Source organism: Symphodus melops, assembly GCF_947650265.1.
Source record: "Symphodus melops genome assembly, chromosome: 21".
Classification (NCBI taxonomy): Eukaryota; Metazoa; Chordata; class Actinopteri; order Labriformes; family Labridae; genus Symphodus; species Symphodus melops.
Window position 1 is genome coordinate 15,728,074 of NC_136711.1, and position 20,505 is coordinate 15,748,578.

A 20,505-nucleotide genomic window follows, 5' to 3' on the forward strand; every position below is an offset into this window, starting at 1 on the left:
CCCGCAGAGGAGTTGGAAGAAGAGAAGGAAAGTCCGACGGAGACGGACCTAACAGACAAACAGAAACACCAGCTTCGCCACAGAGAGCTCTTTCTTTCCCGGCAGTACGAGAGTCTACCCGCGACACACATCAGGTACCGTATGAACGCTCAGCGAGGCCGCGTGTCTCTCTGGGGATTTAAAGCAGTCAGCGCAGCATTACAGTCTGAATCAGGGCCCCTCTTCACAGCCCCCCCCCCCCCCCCCCCCCACACACACACACACACACACACACACACACACACACACACACACACACACAATCTCCTGTACTTCAGCTGATACCTGTTGTGTCTCCTTAACGAGCATCTTCATCATCACCAGCAGCTCACACTATGTTTTTTTTTACAGTGGGAAGCTAAAGCTAAACACTGCAAGCAAGGGGCAGCTATTACACGTTCAGCTTCATAAAATGCCCTTTTAACTCATCCCCAATGAGCACACGTTTTTAAAAGTCTCCTATTGTTGTGGAATCTCATCCGTATCTCCTGCCATGGTTGTGTCATCACCTAGCACCGGGACAAAGGCGCGCACACACACACACACACACACACACACACACCCTGCTGCTCATCATGTGCAGGCAGTGCTCATGGATGCTCACTCATCCAGCCGTGAATAGACCGAACTACCTCTGCTCACTTCCTGCATTTGTGACTAACATCATGTCTCTCTTCCCCCCCCCCCCCCCTTCTCTCTCTGTTAGGGGGAAGTGCAGTGTTGCGTTACTGAACGAGACCGAAGCTGTTCTATCATACCTCGACAAAGAGGTGAGTCAGAGAAAAGACATCACGAGGCGCTCGTCTCTTTGTTTGTGCCACAGCTGGCCAAGATTGTACGTTATTGCCTTCTTTTTTTTCTTCTTCTCCAGTCTAAACAGCTCAGAGGAAAGTGAAGGGGCCACAACTTCTACTCACTGTGATGACAAAGGAGAAAATATTGATTTTAGATATCACGCAACAAGGAAGAGGCAATGAATCCTTGTTTCAGTAGCTAACATTTTTACAGAAAAAAAAAACATCCTGACAACTAATCTCAGTATTTGCAAGTTGTTCTTTTATATCTAATCTAGAAAGCCTTTTTGAAGAAGGAGGTGACATCATTTATCTCTAAAAACGTTGCTGCCTTCTTACCGTTTTTATTATTCTGACAAACAACAGATTGGAATCACAGGTGTGTCAAATTCCTCGTGTGTTAAACATACCCAGCCAATAAAGCTGATTCTGATGGCAGAGCTGGAATCATTGAATTGGACATTTATGTGTGTATCTTCTAAAACGCCGAGGCTGACTGATCTGTTTTCTTCTTCAGGATACATTCTTCTACTCGCTGGTGTACGACCCAACGCAGAAAACTCTTCTGGCCGACAAAGGAGAGATCAGGGTGGGACCTCGCTTTCAGGCAGACGTACCTGAGATGCTACAAGAAGGTTTGTCTAAGCTACACCCGGAGTGACTCACTCAACATGTTGGCAGTTAATTACGCCTGCATTGTTGTCTCTCTTTTTTTCTTTTTTCATCTCCTGCCTCATTGTCAGCAGCTGATGTTTGTTTGCGTGTGTGAATGGTCTCGAAGGGGGAATGCTCAGAAAAGCTGTTGTTGTGTAAAGGGTGAGAATCTGCAGGCATTATTCCAACAAAGGAGACGACGACGGCGTCTTCCTCTCGTTAATGGGAATCTAAATAATGGCAGGAACACGGTGAAGCACAAGATTTGACTTTCCTTGTTCCTAAAGTGGCCATGCTTGACTTCAAAAATGAAATATATAGTGATGTAGGACTTGAATGCTCAAAATGATCTGGACTTCAATTACTAACTCTGAGCTCAATCTGGGCCTTTGTCTGACTTATCATAGGTCACATTATACCCTCCTCTTTAACCAGTTTAAATATTCTCAGCTCCATTAAAGATATCTGTGAAGTGTGTTGTTATAAATCCACTCCGATCCTGTATTTGATCATGCCTATAAACCCTTCTATTTCAGCCCTGCTCAGAACAGGCTGTTTCTGAGTCTGTAGCTTTAAATGCAAATGAGCTGTGTCTGACTACGACCCCCCCCCCCCCCCCCCCCCCTTTTTTGCGTTACTGCCCTTTTGATGTCGAGTTTCGAGCGTGAGTTGCTGCCTGAAAAGTGAAAGAAGCCGCCTCCGGAGACCTTCTCATGTTGTGAACATTAACCAAATCAGGAAATAATTCTTCCGTTTGCTGATTTTCCGATAGGTAGATAGATACTTTGTTAAGCTGTTATCTCTGTGTGTGTCGTGCAGGTGAGGCAGACGACAGGGACCAGTCCAAGCTAGAAGAGAAGCTGTGGGATCCAGAGTGTCCACTCACCAACAAACAGATAGACCAATTCCTAGTGGTGGCACGGTAAGACTTTCATTTAATCCTCCATTATGCAGCTGCCAATTCTTAAAAAGTCACAAACTGTACATGTGTTTGTTGCATCTACCTATACAGCAATAAGAAAGCTCTTTGCTTTCGGAGCAGATGTGGCTTTTTCATGAGTTCAGTCTGACTCAGGACCAACTTTGACGGCTTGTCCTCCGTCAAAGCTTCAATCTTTGAACAAGTTTTAGGGAAATATGACCTCTAATTTATAAACTCTTGTTTACAATTCATAAACAAGAAGCACTCAAAACATAAAGTCTGTGGAAGAGTTAATCAATGCACAAAGGTTCACTTCTGAATGAATCAGTTATTTATGTATAATGTGCTGATGTATGTTCTGTGTGTGTGTGTGTTTTCAGGGCGGTGGGGACCTTTGCTCGAGCGTTGGACTGTAGCAGTTCAGTCAGACAGCCGAGTTTACACATGAGTGCAGCTGCAGCCTCGCGAGATATCACACTGGTGGGTGTGACACACAAAAAGACGAAGACGTGCCCACGTCCCCGTACTGGACGTTAAAATGTCGATAGGATACTGATAGAAATCAAATTATTTCAATACCTGTTCCAATACACGGCAAAAGAATGAGGCACACCAGAATGAGTCAGTTCTGTTTTTTAATTACCAAACACTGCCGTTGTTTCTGACTGTGGACGGCGCCTGAACCTTGCTGCAATGTTACCCTGACAGTTGAACAGTGTCAAATTGATTAAAACCCAAGTACCCGCTCAGGACAGATTGTAACGACCGCTCTGCGTCTGCCCTTCATGCAGTTCCACGCGATGGACACACTGCATCGTCACAATTACGACCTGTCCAGCGCGCTGAGTGTGTTGGTCCCGGCGGGCGGCCCGGTGCTCTGCAGGGACGAGATGGAGGAGTGGAGTGCATCGGAGGCGGCCATGTTCGAAGAGGCACTAGAGAAATACGGGAAAGACTTCAATGACATCCGACAAGACTTTGTAAGTGTGTGAGAACTCTGCTCTTCAATCAATCTTTATTTGTATAGCGCCAAGTCGACACTTGGCCTCCACCTTCCTCTTCATGTTATTTACAAAGACTCGCTTTGATGTTGCTTTGCACGAAGCAGCATTTAGCAAAGATGCAGTGACAAGGAAAAGCTTGTTGTCGTCTGTGTTTTACCCATTGTAGGAGGCAAAGAAGGTGAGCCCTTCATGTGTCTTATTGTAAAAATCTGAGTATCAAGGCAGGAAGTAGAAGTATTCAGACTCGTTAACCTCCATGAGAGGATAGACAAGTAGAACATGAAAAGCATGCTATACTTCTCAATAACAAGTTTTACAGCTGTCTCTCCAGCCGTCAGAGCATTTGATCCAATTGACCTTTACGCACTCCCTCTGCTTCTACCTAAGCTGAACAGTAAAGACAGAACACGGGTGGCACCAGGTGCTCATGAATACTTATTAAATGTGTGAATCACTGTGTGTGTGTGCGTGCGTGCGTGTGTGTGCATGCCTCTGTTTTCTCCCAATCATGCAAAGCCGTTAGCTTTCAGCCTCTGTGGTCACGATGCCTCTCGCTCATGAATATACATGAAGGCTTTTCGCACCCAGATGGCAAGAACATGAGATATTAATATCATTAATTTGCTCTCCTTCTCCTCTCTCTCTCTCTCTCTCTCCCCCCTCCCTCTCCTGAAGCTGCCATGGAAGTCTCTGACGAGCATCATAGAGTACTACTACATGTGGAAGACCACAGACAGATATGTGCAACAGGTGACTCATTCAGGAAGCTCTGAATAAGGAGATCAATGATGCTTTTTTTTTTCCCCCAAACCTCCTGCTGCTGGAACCTTCTCTAACATGTTCACTTTTAAAACCAAGACGAATGCTTAGCCTATCCTTTTGTAGGGTTAAACTGTAAAAGTTGTTTCCAAGTTAACAAACCAACAAATGTCTGATTTGGAAATGAGTTTGAAGTTGATGTTTGAAGTTTTTCTCTAGCTGTCTAGTCTGGATTTACTTGGATTTGTTTAAGCTTATGCATGTGTGAAGTGATATTTTGCATTTTTTCCCCTCTCGTCATCTACCCAGCAGTGCATTGCATTATGGGTATTAAACTGATAAACTGAAGTGCTGTATTTAGATAACTGGAAAACTGCGAGTGGCAGATTATAAAAAATGAAGAGTATTGCTTGAAAAGAACAGTGGAAGTGGCACCTTTCAAAATGAATTATCACATTTCACCATCTTCTTTGATAGGCAGCTTTAATAAATAACTGATGGATATTGTAAAAGGTGTTAAACTGTCCGACAGGAGACGGACAGCTGTAGGCTTCTCTACTTATTAATGAATGAATCCTTGTTGTCTTTCTCCGAGTAGAAGAGACTGAAGGCAGCAGAAGCAGAAAGCAAACTAAAGCAAGTTTACATCCCCACATAGTAAGTCGTTTCTCATTTCTCAGTTGTTGGAATCAGGACCTGGACGTGTGGAAGCTTCACTCACTGTTTTTTTGTTTTTTTTTGCTGACAGTAACAAGCCCAACCCAAACCAGATCTCTATGACCAATGGCAAGATGGCGACCGTGAACGGAGCCGGCCCCGGGGCCTACCATGCAGCAGGCGGGGGCCGAGCCTGCGAGAGCTGCTACAGTGAGTGGAGCTGTGTGCGAGTGTTAAAACATTGCAAGCGTGAAATGAAATCACGAGGGGACGTGGACATGGGTCAGTAAGAGATAAAAGGGGAACCACCTCAGAGTCAGCCAGCCAAAGGATTCTCCTTCACTATTGAGCGTCTCTGACTCGAGAAGAGATGCTTTCACTTGCTTTTTTTTCTCCATGACTGCTTATTTATCCCGACAGCTGTGACTCACCCACCGATCGATACTTTGTTTCTCTCATCGATTCTGCTCATCACGTCGTCAGTGCAAAGTTTAAACCTGCTGTGCTGCCGATAACGAAGCTTGATTGGAGCTGTTTACCATTTCTTTCCACTTCTGTTGATAAATTGATATCAAACGGGAAACTGTTCATCACATTACTCACTGTGACGTCTTCCTGTTTCCTGTTTAGTCAGCTGACGATTCAAAACCAGAAAAAAAAAAGGACAAACAGATTAATAGAGAAACAAATGGTTTCCTTTTGTAGTTTTCTGTTATCGACAAGTTCATTAATCGATCTTTATCAGCCTTTTGTTTCCTTTTCTGTCCTCGAAAAAATAAAGTAGCCTACGATCTCTAAAGGAAGTCAAATCGGTTTATTCCTTTGTATCTAAAGAAGCCCATAAAGGCTCAGGTCTTTTTTACATTATTGAAAATGGCTGCCAGAAGATGAATGAAAAAGCAGCAAAGGGAGTGTAACTCTTTCATTTGTTGAGGCGTAACTGTAATGATTTAATCACTGAGCAGATCAAATTAAGTAAACAAAATATCAAAGCGGTTATGGGAGTCAGTCACTGATCTTCTGTTTTAAACTCGCCAATTTTTTTTTTTAATTCTCAGCTCAAAACTAGAATCAGGGTGAAAAAGAAACCGGATGAGGAGGTCAAATCCTGCCTGCCAGGAAATCTGTGCAGATGATGTTTCTGCACATGCTCGGGTTAACGTAATCATTTCATCACCCAGCAGTGAGCACGCTCCACGACTCGTCTGATTGGACATTGATCAAATCGTCGATGGAGAGACTCGACACAGTTTGAGACGGATCAATATGCCCGGTGTCTGTAGAGCGGCTTTCTCCTTGAATGCTTCTCATTCACCGACGTGTTCTGTGCGTTTGCAGCCATGCAGTCCGCCCAGTGGTACTCATGGGGGCCTCCAAACATGCAGTGCCGTCTGTGCGTCTCCTGCTGGATGTACTGGAAGAAGTACGGCGGCCTGAAGATGCCCAGCAGAGTGGAGGGCCCGGAGGAGAGAACCTCCCCGAGTCCGGCAAGCAACGTGAGTTCATTCAACCACCCTAACACAGGCAGCACTTCACCAAGTATAAAATCACCAGCTCTTATTCAAAAATGGTGCTCGCATATAAAGTAGAACAAACTCAGACTCCACACACACACGCTGGTCTGTAGAGTCTGAAAACGAACCCGTTCAAGGTTCAGAATGACGAGGATCTGTATGAAGTCACGTGTAAACACAAATACCAGCTTTGAGTGCTCGGTCAGATCACCCACATGAGATAGAAACACTGCGATCATACAGATATCACAAAGTTAACTTCATAATCAGGCAGATATATTAGCTATAGCCAATATCAGGAAGAGAAAAAAAATATTACTCTTTCAACACCCAAGTGAAATGCTTTTTGACTGGTAATATCAGCACATCTCTGCGATAAAATAAGCTCATACCGATAGTCTAATATCAGCTGATAAATCAGTCGGGCTGATTTTAATCAGGACCTAACCTTTTCTTTTTATTTCCTGAAAACAGTACGTGTGTTTATTTTACTGTCTACAGAGATTTGAACGAATCATCTTATAAACATCAGAATAAACGATCAGCTTGTGGAGTGGTTTCAGTGAGTGTGGGAGTGAAATCAGCATCATGTAAAGTAGGGATGAGCACGAACACTCGAGTACGCGCCGTTGATCTCATAACTCGAGGAACATTTCATTTCTACAGCGTTTCTGTGGGTGCGAGGGGAGTTTGTCCCTCCACTTTTTACGAAGGGCGAGACGTCAGACGGAGTGTTGAGGGAGCGGTTTGAGAAAGGCCCTTAGTCAACCACTGCTGGGAGAAACAAAGACGAAGTAAGAGACTGAATTAAAAGAGAGAGAGAGAGCAGCATCAAAGCCTTGAATTAGAGAAATAAAAAGCTTTTCGAGCGGTTACATTCACAAGCAAAAATGAAACGAGCCTAAACCTCAACACCTCATCTTGCACGCTGAGTCTTCTGTCAGGCCTTAATGTTTATAAGGAACTTTCTGCATAAAGACTTCCTCGATAGGAGCCTAAAGTTGCCTTAAATGGGATGCTGAGGACACTGTAAGATGTCTCGATCCTTGGTTTTTAATCTCTTAGAGAGGGTTTGATACAAATCAAGAAACGTAAACGCTAGTGATCTCACTGCCAGTGTTTATCGAGTTTACAGCTCACCCGACCTCACGTGGCGTTTTACCAGATGGCTCACAGGAAAAGGTCTGGATGAGGCAATGATACAGCTTGGGTTGTTTACTTTCACACATGAACCCCTCCTGGACAATGTCAGGAAGAGTTCAGGAGTACAGTGCAGACCAGACAGGTTTTTAACGGAGTTTTGTAACTTTTAAATCACCAGTGTTCTTGAATCATCTTTGATCCGTCTTTTCTCCACACCATCCTCCCTCCCCAGGAGCCTCGCTCTCGGAGTCACGGCCCCCGCCAGTCCAACCACATGGTGCCAATGAGAAACAGCGGCAGCCCCAAGTCCTCCATGAAGACCAAGCAGGCCTTCCTGCTGCAGGCCACCCGCCTCACCAAGCTGGCCCGGCACATGTGCCGCGACATCATCAGGCTGCGCCGTGCCGCACGCCGGCCCTTTGTGCCCATTAACTGTGGGGCCATAAAGGCAGAGTGTAAGAGCTCTTTCAATTCCTCCTAACTTCCGCCACATGGACACACACACACGCACACACACACACCTGCAGACAAAATACATCCTACATGCACACACAATCACCATCCCTCCTCACACTGACTGCCCCACCATCCACCCCATCTGTGCCCGTTTCTGCCCACCCCCCCTGTCCGTCTCTTCTGTTTTTATTATTGTTATTATTATTATTTTGGTTTTTGTATTCTCCCATCCCCTGTTTCCAATAAAGACTGCCTGTCCTCATAACTATGAGTTTTGATCATCTTTTCATTCGTTTTTCTTTCTTTCTTTCTATTTTTATTTTTTTTAAATCCATTTTTTCTCTTTTGGTTCTTCGTCACCGTTGGAGTGAGCCATTGCTGAATAATTCAAACACATAGATAAACAGGGCTATTGTTCTCCTGCGCACACATAATCAATAGTTCGTCCCGTCATTAACAAGTAGACTGTTCTAGAAATTCGATTTCAGTCTGAGCCGTATATTTGCTGGAGATAGATGTAGAGAGAATGTATTTTGCTAAGAGAAGCTCTATTTTGCACAGTCTGTGCTGTCATGGCTGAACAAGTTGCCTCGCATTTGAATGTTTAATGTAAATATTGAACCTCAGCTCAAGTGTGTTTGCCGTCATTTTTCCACATTCCTTTCTTTTGCACTCATTTTTCTTCTTGTTAATCATCTGTTGTTGTGTGTATTCAGTGAGTTCTATGTTTTTTTTCTTTTCTGGTTGAGCTTTAGACTGATGAAACTTGAAAGATGAGAAGCTCGTAGATAGGACTTCATTTGTTTGTTACAAAGAAAAACTAGCTGCTCTTGACTTCTTTGCTGCTGGCTGCTACTCCCGCTGTAGATCAGGCTTTACGCACACAGAGTCACTCTTGGCTGCTGCCTCACCATACCCTCCACTCAGCTGTTCTCCCGTGTTCATGCAATATTCATACAAATCCATCATGTGGCCTGTTCTCTCTCATAAATCCTTCCGCGGACTGGATATGCCATTCAGAGCCATTTCTCCCCACCCTCCTCTCTGCCTTCATTTTTCTAACAACTGTTGCAATATTCTCATCTCATCTTCTACCTCTTTTTTTTTTAAGGGTTTTTTTTGGGGCTTTTTTTCTTTCATCACTGTGTGAATGTGTGAATAGACCTACAATAAAGTCACACCTGAAAGCATCTCTTCCGAGTCCTTGTGCTTCATGTGTCCCGTGTTATCTGTCCATCAACTTCACCACACTCCGAAGAGGGACCATAAAGGCACCCCCACTCTCCTACCGCAACCAAGCATGGACTCAAACTCCAGTGCCTGCTGTCATAAAACCTTCATTTGTTGTGTGCGTTTATGATGTATTTTGTGTGTGCATGTAAGCATGTGCTTTTCTGTATGTGCATGTGGGAGAAATTCCCCCTTACCATCAAAGTAAGACTGCAAATGGATGCCTTGGAGGGATTTGCTTTGCATACATTTTAAAAGTCGAAAAAGGGCAATTTTGCTGTTGTATCCATGTTCAAGTTCTAGGCATGTATTATTTTACCACCAGAACCTATTATCGACCTCAAGACTTAATTCTGACTTGAATCCTTTTGCGATACGTATTTTTGGTTGTAAAGTGTCTAATGCTGTGTTTCCACTGCAGGAACTTAACCCAAGAACTAGGAACTTTAGGAGGACTTTGGAGGTCCACCTAATGTCTCCTCCCACTTTAGCAGGCGTGTTTCCACCAGAGGGACCAGGGCCTGAATAAAGTCTTGTGGATTTACATAAAACCCTCTAAAAGGTTCCTTCTAAGAGGAAAGTCTTTCATGAAACCACTCACTGGGAATATAGATTTTGACCCAGACAGCAATTGGCATAAGAGAAACACTTAGGAAGAACCACTCCACCACGGTTTGACAGTTAGGGATTTATCTAGAAGTAGCCCCTGGGACTGCAAACCCCTGGTCTGTTTGATGGAAAAGGAAAACAATAGCCTGAAGGAACCTTTTAACCCAATAAAGGACCCTGGGGAATATAACTTATGGGAACTTTCAACACATACCAGCCATTGGAGTACAAAACCCTGGAACCTCCGGTGGAAATGTCTGGGTTTTTTTAGGGGGGGGGGGGTTGATAGATACTGAGACAACAATTGTCTAAAGAAACCTGTAAATCCTTTACAGGAAAACTCAAGGATAAAAAGTTCTGGTTACTATACAAATAAAGAAACATTAACAAATGGCAGGAGAACATTTTAATTAATGTCATTTTAATTTTGAAAGTTGTCGCTGAGACTAAAAAAAACCTGTTACTATAGGTTGAAACCAAAAACTATGGCCTTGAGGAACCTTTTGACCCTTGGAGATGTTTCCTCTTGGACTAAAAGTTCTGGGTATTTCGGGTGGAAACGCAGCTTTTGTAAGTGAAAAGAGATAATACAGATATTTCACTGCTGTGTGTGTTTGGTTTAGACATGTTAAGGGTGTCGGAAGGGCAGGGGACCCGCCTACCCAAAACCAGAGCAGCCCAAAGGAGCACTCTGACCAGTGTTGTGCAGTTTCTAGGTAAATAAACACATTACACCGTAACCATGAAGAAGTCAATTTTGCCTCCAGTCAGACTCAGATGGTCTGTAGGAATCACTTGATGCAGCTCCAGTGTGGTGTCTCTTCCAGAGTCACGTCCAGCAGCCCACACCCCTCGCTCACACCGCACCGCGGGCCTGCAGACGCCTCCACCGAGACGCCTCCTCTCCTCGCTCCCACATGGCCCTCACGGCATGCTGGGAAAACGCAGTTACCATCACCACAGCAGGGCAGCTGAGCCGGACAGGCGCTCAGGTAATCACAGAACACATTTCTTAATAAAGAAAATAATTGTATTGTTTTTCAACAATTCTGTTTTTTCTTAATCTAATCTTGCCTTGGAGCAGAAATGATTTGTATAACATTGGTTAAACCCCATTAAAGCTCTGAAGATGCACCCCATCTTACTTTTAAATAACTGAGTTCTGATGTGAATGAATCCCGGGGACCAAAGAGTGTTGATATCCAATGTTCTTGTCATCTTTTTGCTTGAAATAAAATCAAATTAGAGAAAATACGCCTGGAGTTGATAACCATTTCTGCCATTTCTCATCTAAACTAGCTCGTTGGAGAGAATGACAACTAATTCTAATGAAAACGAAACAGCAGATGGGGGTCATTTGGATAATTTGGATGATTCAACTTCAGTCTGACACTTTGTTTTTTATTGGTAACTTCACTATTATTATTGAAATTGAAACACAGTCATTGTTGCACCACTTGTAACAAGGAAAACCAACAGTACTATTCACCTGACAGAATCACTCATACACACTTATCCTCTTCCTCTTGACTTTGCAGAGAACCCAGGTACAACAGGTGGACCCCTCCTGGTAGGTGTATTTTACTTTTTTTTTGGACAAGGCCTGTAAAACTATTTTATTTTATTTCATTAATACTTAATTGTCATTTTCCAGCATAACGGCCGCAACAGTAGCAGTGGAAACACCCGAGGCGGAGTGATGATCCGCAAGAGACGCCCAAATTGGATTGATGCCCCTGATGACAGCTTCTTCCTTGTCAACCGGGAGACCAGGTAAGCAAAGGTGACCCTTTTCTGACCTCTGATTAGCTGCCTGTGTGTTTGTGTGTGTGTCTACAAATTGAATCACCAGCAGATATCTCAGAAACGTATGCTCACAGTACACATTGAACTCAATAAATGTGTGCTTAAATGAGAGTCATTAAGTTCAAACCCAGATACAAATACTTGTTGACGTTACACCACATCAACGGGTGTGTAAATGTCTTGATTGAATGATTGATTTTAAGGAATGGCTTATTTCCATTAAAATACTTAAATAGCTTCTGCAGATCAAAAACACTGTAAAAAAAGTTCTGACTGGATTTTTTTTTCAGATAGGAGAATTTAATTAATTATTTAACATGCGTTTGGCTACATGAAAGATTTTTCTAAACATTGTATTTGCTCAATGAGTTGTGCAAATGTCACTGATATATTTTGATCCTCATAAGATATCCTACATGGATCTCTCTACATGTCTGACGTAGGTTGACACAAGAACAACAAAAAAAGAAAACTTCAATTCTAAGGAGTGAAAAAAACAGACAGACAGACAGATACTTTATTGATCCTAGAGGCTATACATTTTGTCTTATGCTAAGCTAGAGTTGATGTGTCTTGTAATTTTGAACAAAGCTTGCTCCACTTCTTTTAAGCACTGACACTTATATTTGGGATTTATGAAAACTCCCCATTTTCTTAATAACAGCCTGACAAAATTTAATAACGCAGTGGCACAAGTAATAGACTGCTCTCCACAAATAATTAAAGGCAGTGAGGCCGATTTTTCTTCCCATTTTAACGAGAAACTTGCCTTTTAGATGTCAACAAGTATATCATATTGGAAAGAAAGCTTTTATAAACGACGAGTAAACAAGTTGAAACCACAGAAATTAAAACACACATGGTCTGATTTTCTTTGCAAATGCTGAATTTTGAGAGACACACTTTGTTATCCCTTTTGAATAAACAATCACATATACGTGACACACTCTCACATGCTCCTTCGCATAAAATGAGTCAATGTTTGCATGTCTGCATGTGAGAGAGAAAGATGGACTTCCATTAAGCTTGTGTCTAAATGAGCCATGGCACCCGGTCGTCACAGCCGCCCTCCAATCATCTGGGCTAAAATTAGCGCTGCTAACTGGTGTAGATGGACCAGCGAGGAGCCAGGCACTGCTGGGCCTGGAGTGGAAATATCATTATCACATTAACCATGGCTGCACTCGTATGGATCTCTCACTTACAAACATGATCAACATGGCTGTGTGTTTGTGTGTGTGTGTGTGAGGGTGATTGAATCACACTGAATACTAAACCCTTTGTTACATTACTCTGCCTTCCCAGTAGAGAGAATTAATGGTGTTCTGAATAAAAGACGTTAATAGATCTGCTCTGAAAGGCTGCTGCTAATGAGAGTTGATACGAAGTTTCATTTTCTCCCCACTCACCGTCTCTCTTTAGCCGACTCTTACTCTCTCTCTCTCTCATCTTGATAAAGTGTGTCATGGGGCAGAGGGAAGGAGTGGAAAATCAATCGCACTTATTCAGGGAGGCAAGAGAGACAAATAGAGATGGAAGCAGAAAAAGATGAGCACTTTTTAAAGCACAAGTTGTAGAGCATGTAACAGACGGTCATACAATCAACGAGGAAGCTGATAGAAATGTCAGATAAACAACACAATCTTCTAATTCTACTCAAGTTTATTACTCATTGAGAAAAGTTGTGTCTGTACCAGATTTCTTCGAACTTGTTGATAAATGTTCAGAATTTTCACTTCAAACGTTTGTTTTTGTCGAGATAACAAATTCAGTTTGTGTTTGTAAAAACTTTAAAGCAGAGTAAGGATAACTTGAAAGACAGTTGCATGATGAAAATTAAAATTGAAGAAATACAATTGTGAATTTTAAATATTAAGTTAAAGTGTAATAATGAAATTAAATAATGCACTGATAGAAAGATAGGCTTAATGTTTACCCCTGAATATGGGAATCACTGTGTTATGGACAGGAAAGCAGGCTGTAGACAGGTAATGGACATACATCCACAGCGATGGTTGCCATGGTTTCTGATAAAAGTGATAGGGTATTTAGACATTGAGATGCAGTAGGTGTGTTAGTAATAAATTATTTTTACACGGATGTTTTGCAGCTAAAGCAAAAGATCAAAATAATACTCCCACTACTGTACCTAACGCAGAGAAGTCCAAAATGAGCAGAGAAATAACAGAACAAAGCACCACAAATCAGGAAACAGAACAAGAGAAAGTGAAAACAAAAATGTAAATGAGGCAGTCTGATATGTTTGAGTGTGGATTAACATGTTTGCTTTGAGCCTCCTGACTGCAAGCTGAACAGACAAACAACTGAGCTTTCGATAATGTGCAACCAGAGCTCAATCTGTGCAGTTCTGATCTCGCTGTAAGTGACAGTGCGTGTCATGTGGACTTACTCAGCTTTTTGTACATGCACTTTGAGAAACATTTCTTGTATTTGCTTGGTCACATTATGGACATGTACAATGTATACAGAGTCATTAGGAACCTGATTCTATTACCAGCAGGGATCTGGAGGAAACTTAAGTGTTTTTTTCTGTTCACAAGATAAAAAAAACAAGAATGGCTGCTGAGAAAGAAAAAGAGTGCACGCCAAGAAGCCTTAACTATGCATTAAAGCTCAAAGTGTTTTCTTGCCTAAAGGGAGCTGTGAACAATCAGCCATTCATTATGGGTTGTTTTTTTGTCGCATTTGTCTCTGGATGATTTCCATTAGTGCTGTGTCCAACATTTGTGAGTATGCCCCCCTGGTCATTGGTTTACTGCCTTTGTTTGCTGTGGGCTCTGAGAGATACTTCCTGTACAGCCCTCTGCAGTCTGAACGTCCCCAATGAGCTCCTTTTATAAATCTGAAAATCCTGCAGAGAAGCACCTCTTTCTTCAACCTAGACATGTTTCAGTAATTCTGCTTGGTGAGTTTTGCATTCTGCTTTAGTGAGTTCTCCTGAATAAACAAACACAATTTGACATCTGGATTTGATATAAGAAGAAAAGAACCTCAACGATGTATCCTTAAATTGAACTTCTTGCTTACTTGCTGGCATTAGACTTGTCTGTAATTGGTTTATTCTTACTAGTACATCTTGGAATGAGCTATTTATAGCTGATGAGGTCTAAAGCACTAGCGTTTTTTAAAAGAAAGTTAAAGCAAAACACAATCAAAGGTTGAACAATGACAATATTCCTTCAACAAAACAAAAAAATGATTCACAAACGAATCAGACAAATTTGTCATTTGTCACATAAAGCACACAGCCAAAAGCTAGCGTCATTGTTTTTATATATGTTGACACCTTTTTCCAGCAGACTGCCACATAGCAGCATGCACAATGAATGAGAGGAGCCCATAGGTAGCTGCAGTAATAAAAAAAAATGTCCAGCAGCACTGAAGGCACCAGGCCTGTTCAACTCGTTATACAGTAAATTATACATTCAGACAAACATTATCTGAAGGCTTAGCTGCTGTAACTTGCTGAGACCTAAAGATGAAATTGTGAGTAATTAACTTTAAAGGATTATCTGACTGTGGTGTTTAAATATTAGGCAACTAAAAAGGTGTATCATAAAAAGGTATCTGTTATAGTGCTGATAAGCAGGTTTGTTACCGATGATAGTGCTTTAATTGTTTTTTCTGTTTTTAGCTAATGCGGTAAGCTAGTTTAGCTTGCTGTTGTCATATGTACATACAGACATGAGACTGCTGGCAATACTTTAGTGATTCAGCTTGCTGTATAACAAAGTATCAGGAGGAGGACCATACCTCAACTGGCCTCTTCCTGAGACCCCATAAAACCAAACCTAACCCTCTCCTCCTCTTATGTTCTCACACTCCGCACCACTCTCTTCCACCCTTTTCTCCCTATTTCTCTCTGTTCTCCTATTCCTATGGCCCTGAGGGGGTTCGTCGTGCCAGGGAGCTACAGCGGATCCCCCAATAAGTTTCCCCAAGTCAATGACGGCAAGAGTTTAACATCATTCCAATACAATCAATGATTAATTGTCAATTGCATCCATTTGATGGTGTGGTCCTCGCTGGTTAGGTCCTACTATCATCAAGATAGTGGATAAGTGATAATAATGTCAAACTTTTCTTTAAGTTATTTTATCATATGATAATAAAAAAAAACTGACCAGAGACAGAGATAAATAGTTTCTCCCACAGCAGAAAACTTGACGGACCAGTGTGCAGTGAATCTATAACAGATGTTGTGGTCTGAATTCTTACTCATCTGCATCTTGATAAAGGAGATAAAAAAATATGACTCCTTGTTTTTTTTTCCACCTAAGAACAAAACCACCAGCTGTGTCTGACAAATTCCTGACCTTTGAACAGAAGCACAATTTTCCTCTAACAGCTACATTTTACTTTCTGCTCTATTGGCTTCTGAAATTCAAAAGCTAAAAGAAAGTACAAAACTAAAATGTAATACAGCAGAATTATAAGCAACATTGAAAATGGAAATATCTAAGTAAATTAGATGTTCCCTGAAATTGTACTTGTTTAAAAAAAAAAAAAGTATTGCTTTACCTCAGTGGTAACTACTTACTGTTTCAAAGGTCAAGAATTAAATGTCAATTTGTATTAATTTTACTGATATTAGCTTTTGTGTCAATGTATCTACTTCTGCACTTATGTCATGTCTTGTCTCTCCCCCCTCAGGAGGGCCAGACGGCTGCTGTCCCGCTCCCAGCTGAGGCACGCATGCCGGCAGCCCTGTGAGCAAATCACCCTGCGCAGAGTCTCCCAGGCCCAGCCGCAGGGGCTCGTCCTCGCCCCTCCGCAACCTCACCCGAGCCTGAGGATGCGAGGCCCCATCGTCATCCACGACTGAACACTACTACTGCACCCTACTGCATACATACTAACAAATCTCACCCCCATTTCTTAAATCCTCCTTTGCTTTTGATCCTTAAATACTGTTACCATGACAACACCAGATAACTGATTGGAAACAGTGGGATTTGATAAGCCGTGATGCAATAGAAACATACAACTGCACTTGACTGCAAGTGCTGTCTTTTATCCCCTGGGAATGTGTTTGTTTGTGTACATACTGTATTCGAGTGCATGTGAGCATGTGGCAGAGTGTGTGCGTGTGTGTGTGTGTGTGTGTGTGTGTGTGTGTGTGTGCGCGCGCGCGTATGTGTGTGTGTGTGTGTCTGATAATGCTGTCAACAAAGGGGTTGTGTACTGTTTTTTTCTTTTTATGGATGGACTTAATGACAGAACTTTGTGTAACCTTTGTGTTGATGGTGAATTGTTGTGCCGTTTAATCAGTTTGTATAAAGTTGGGAGGGGTGTAGGGGCTTTTGAGGGGGGGCATGGGGCGTCATCAGAGACTGTGTATAAGAAGTTGACGTAGCAACCAGACATCACCCATTGGTTTGTGGACTATCATATCACTACAAATAGTTGAACCAATCAGTCAACAGCATATTTTCTGGGATTCAGAAAAGACATATTTGATATAAGTAGATTTTACAAAAATGTTTTCCCCCAAAATACCTCTCTCCCTAGTCCTGCCCTCCTGGCTGTGATTGGTCAGGAAAGTCAAGGGGTCAAATACAGGTGTACTGCTAAAGAGACTGCTTTTTGTCACATTTACAATCTAATTTCAGATGTGACTTCTTTTAACCATAATTCCAAATTGTATGTCTTACAAAAACGTCTTATGGAGTCATTTGAGGAAAAAAAAGGTTTGCTAAAGCTAACATACTGCAAGCTTGGTTAGCTACAACAACACAAATGTCAGGTTGTCGTAGAAACGACATGCAATCACAAGGTGGCCCCACCATAAACAATTTCCTGCTTTATCATCTATTTTCTTAGATTAGCTATAATTTAGCAAATGCACCCCATGCAGTATTATTATAGCCATGAATGAAGAGAATTACTATAAATGTGTTTACAAATTTCTTGTAGATTTTCAAACTCTGACTTCTGTTAGAGGGGCTAACTTTCTGGCCATTACAAAAAGTGCATGTTTAAAGCAAAACTTTATACTAGCTTCACTTTTTAGATCCAGAGGCTACGTCCACTTGTTGTTAACAGTCTATGGGCGGGATTTGGAGGAAAGGGTGTTATTTTTTTTATTTTTTTGGGGGGGGGTGGGGGGGTTTAACCTTTTAGAAGAGGCAAATGTCCAACGCTGACGTTAAAAAGAAAATGCACTACAATACGAAGACTGAACGCTGCCTTTTTTAAAAATATAAATGGCTGCTTTGAAATAGTTTAAATTGCAGTTTTTCATGCTGTACTTGAAGTCTAAATCAATGAGCAGGTGTTGACTAATTATAACCCAGAAACCTTTTTCCACAAACTTTATCTAAGAAGCTGCAACTTTGAAAACATAACAGGACAAAGAAATACAGACAGCTTACATTTAACAGCATAAGCCTCCATCATGAGCCACTGTATAATATATTGTATATCTCATTACAACACTGTAAATCTACTCATCCTATTTCTATGGCAGACTGTACCTACCTAGCCCTAACATGGGTACTAAAGCGCTTCCTTTGCAGGAGAAAATGGGCATGGATCTGTCATATTTACCAGGCTCTGATGTAAAAAGCAACGTTTTAAGGCACAAAGATGAGGAACTTTTTGGCAGCCGTTTGCGAGCATGTTTCCTTCATCTACTTTACGCAGCAGCTATATTCATCAGACCTCACACTCAGGATGGGAAGCTCAAAGACAGTGTTGTGCTGCTGTGCTCACAGTTGTATTTTTGATTAAATGGAAAGTAGGCCTGTCTGAGAAGTCCCAAAAAAACCCACCTTTTTGATGTGGTTCCAACATAGCTAGTAGCGTATCGAACTGGACCACTGACATCCTGAAATACACCTGTAAGTGACCCAGTCATTCCACAGCTCATTTATCAACAAGTAAAAATCTACTTGCACTTGTCTTGTTTTCTTGAATGGTTGGGTCCAGTGTTTTCATTTTGTTATTTCAAGGATTGAAAGAACCACAAACTGTTCTTGACTGCTCAGTGATTGCATTTTGTTTCGTAGCCTCCTCTGAAATTCGCAATAAATAGAAAAATAAACGCATCAGACTTAGTGTGCAAGGTTTCTGTGCGCACATTTTTATTTGATTAAGGATCCACAAATCTATCCCAAGGAAGAAAAAAACCCAGACTTGACAGAAAACCAGACAGACAATACCGTTAGCTAGGTAGGGAGATGGTCGAATCCTGATGTTGCTGACAGTTTTGTTTCTCGCTGGCATTTTTGTTTGCTAATAATTAGCACATAAATTGTACAACACTATAAAATGGTCATGTGAACTATCAGACACTTTGAAGCTTACTAGAAACGATAAAGCGTGTGAGTAATCTACCAGAGTTTGCCGTTTTCTGGGTTTCCAACTATCAAACTATTTAAGCTTGTTTTGGCGTTATACTGTTCACTTTCCACGCTCATTTAAGTTGCTGCAGCAGTTAAGATTTTCTGTATTTGAAGGACTTAAAACCTGGAGCACAGCACTATGGCATCATAAGAAAACTTGACTTTCCCATCCTTTGTGTTATGTTGGAGCAAAATGACTGCCAACATTCACGTTATCGAGTTATCTACCCCCCCCCCCCCCCCCCCCCCGCTGCTGCGTGACAACGTTGCCAGAGGGCATTGCCTCAAAAAGTTGCAGAATTAACCATTCGGTCATCAGGTGTGTTTAATTATGAGTTTTAAAAATCTGGCATCGCCACCGCATGTCTTTGAGGTGAGAGCCATCTCTGACCAATTGGGTCAATTGATCTCTTCTCTTTCATTCAGAATGTTTATGTTAGTGTTTACTGTATGTCATGTGTTGAATTATGAATATGCTGAGAACAATAAAAAAACAACAACAACAACACAATGCTGTATTATGGTGGCCTGTCTCTGTGAGTCATTACTTGGTGTTATATTCTGACAGCCTGGCCTGTCTCCCAGACACCTACTCTGTCTCTCTGCCTCCCTTTGTGTGTTGTTTTTTGAGGTGGGGGGGGGGGGGGGTTGCGGGGATGTAATAAATGAGGCTAATACATACTGTGCGTGTGTAGATACAATACCCCTCCAAAATATGGCGATTTGAAACAGTGATGAAGAATGTGTGTGTGTGTGTGTGTGTGTGTGTGTGTGTGTGTGTGTGTGTGGTCAAAGAGGTCTTTCTTCATTGTCTCTTACTCTCTCATACCAGCACGCAGCTTTACAGAGAGATGCAGCTCTGGGTTTTTTCCGATCTCATTTTCTTTAGTCTTTGGTTCCTACTGAAGGTGAAAATCAAAAAGAGGGAGCGTGTGAACAACAATGTTTGAATTAACCTCGAGATGTTATAATTGGATTTGTCTAGAGCGAGGAGTACTTGAACGCATCACGTAAATCGACTCTCTAATCTGTTGGACTGAGTGAGCACCGGTATCCCGTGAAGTACTCCATAGTGCCAAACGGAAATGAAAATACAAAAGCATGTTTACCAGACGTCCTTAGTCTGTCATAGTGACATTTCACGGTCTATTGAAGCCGAAGCTCCAGTGGCGCAATCGGTTAGCGCGCGGTACTTATATGACAGTATACAGCTGAGCGATGCCGAGGTTGTGAGTTCGAGCCTCACCTGGAGCAGAGTTTTTAAACCGAACGTGCCACCGTGACGTACAGGTAATACACTAAACAGAGGAAGACGTGTGGAGAAAGACGTCACACTGCAAACCCATCTTGTATCATGGTGCACTTCAAAATCTCAGACATATTTCGCCTTGTGTAGGGGTTTACAGGTGTGTCAACAAGGTGGTTTTTCTACTTCCAATTAACCCTATGGAATGTACACCTCCCAGTGCTTTCCCATAAACGTCGATTTGTGAATCATCATTGTGTTATTGAAAAAGTCTACGTATCAGGGAAAACACAAACTGCAGCTGT

General features: G+C 42.0%; 1 protein-coding gene across 3 annotated transcripts in view; it reads left to right on the plus strand.

Moving 5' to 3' along the window:
- mta3 (metastasis associated 1 family, member 3) overlaps positions 1–18,588 on the plus strand; it is a 28,558-nt gene extending 9,970 nt beyond the window's left edge. Inside the window, exons 4-19 of one of the 3 annotated variants that reach the window (XM_079334313.1) lie at positions 8–134; positions 746–809; positions 1,351–1,468; positions 2,307–2,409; positions 2,790–2,889; positions 3,201–3,389; positions 4,089–4,163; positions 4,771–4,829; positions 4,921–5,039; positions 6,168–6,325; positions 7,719–7,941; positions 10,405–10,497; positions 10,609–10,773; positions 11,320–11,351; positions 11,436–11,554; positions 16,262–18,588. In XM_079334313.1, the coding sequence (XP_079190439.1) occupies positions 8–134; positions 746–809; positions 1,351–1,468; positions 2,307–2,409; positions 2,790–2,889; positions 3,201–3,389; positions 4,089–4,163; positions 4,771–4,829; positions 4,921–5,039; positions 6,168–6,325; positions 7,719–7,941; positions 10,405–10,497; positions 10,609–10,773; positions 11,320–11,351; positions 11,436–11,554; positions 16,262–16,433 (1,916 nt within the window). In that variant the 3' untranslated portion in view covers positions 16,434–18,588. Of the gene's footprint in view, positions 1–7; positions 135–745; positions 810–1,350; positions 1,469–2,306; positions 2,410–2,789; positions 2,890–3,200; positions 3,390–4,088; positions 4,164–4,770; positions 4,830–4,920; positions 5,040–6,167; positions 6,326–7,718; positions 7,942–10,404; positions 10,498–10,608; positions 10,774–11,080; positions 11,113–11,319; positions 11,352–11,435; positions 11,555–15,514; positions 15,555–16,261 lie in introns of those variants that run through there. The other 2 variants (XM_079334314.1, XM_079334315.1) reach the window with 2 other exon arrangements.
- The last annotated feature ends 1,917 nt before the right edge of the window (positions 18,589–20,505 follow it).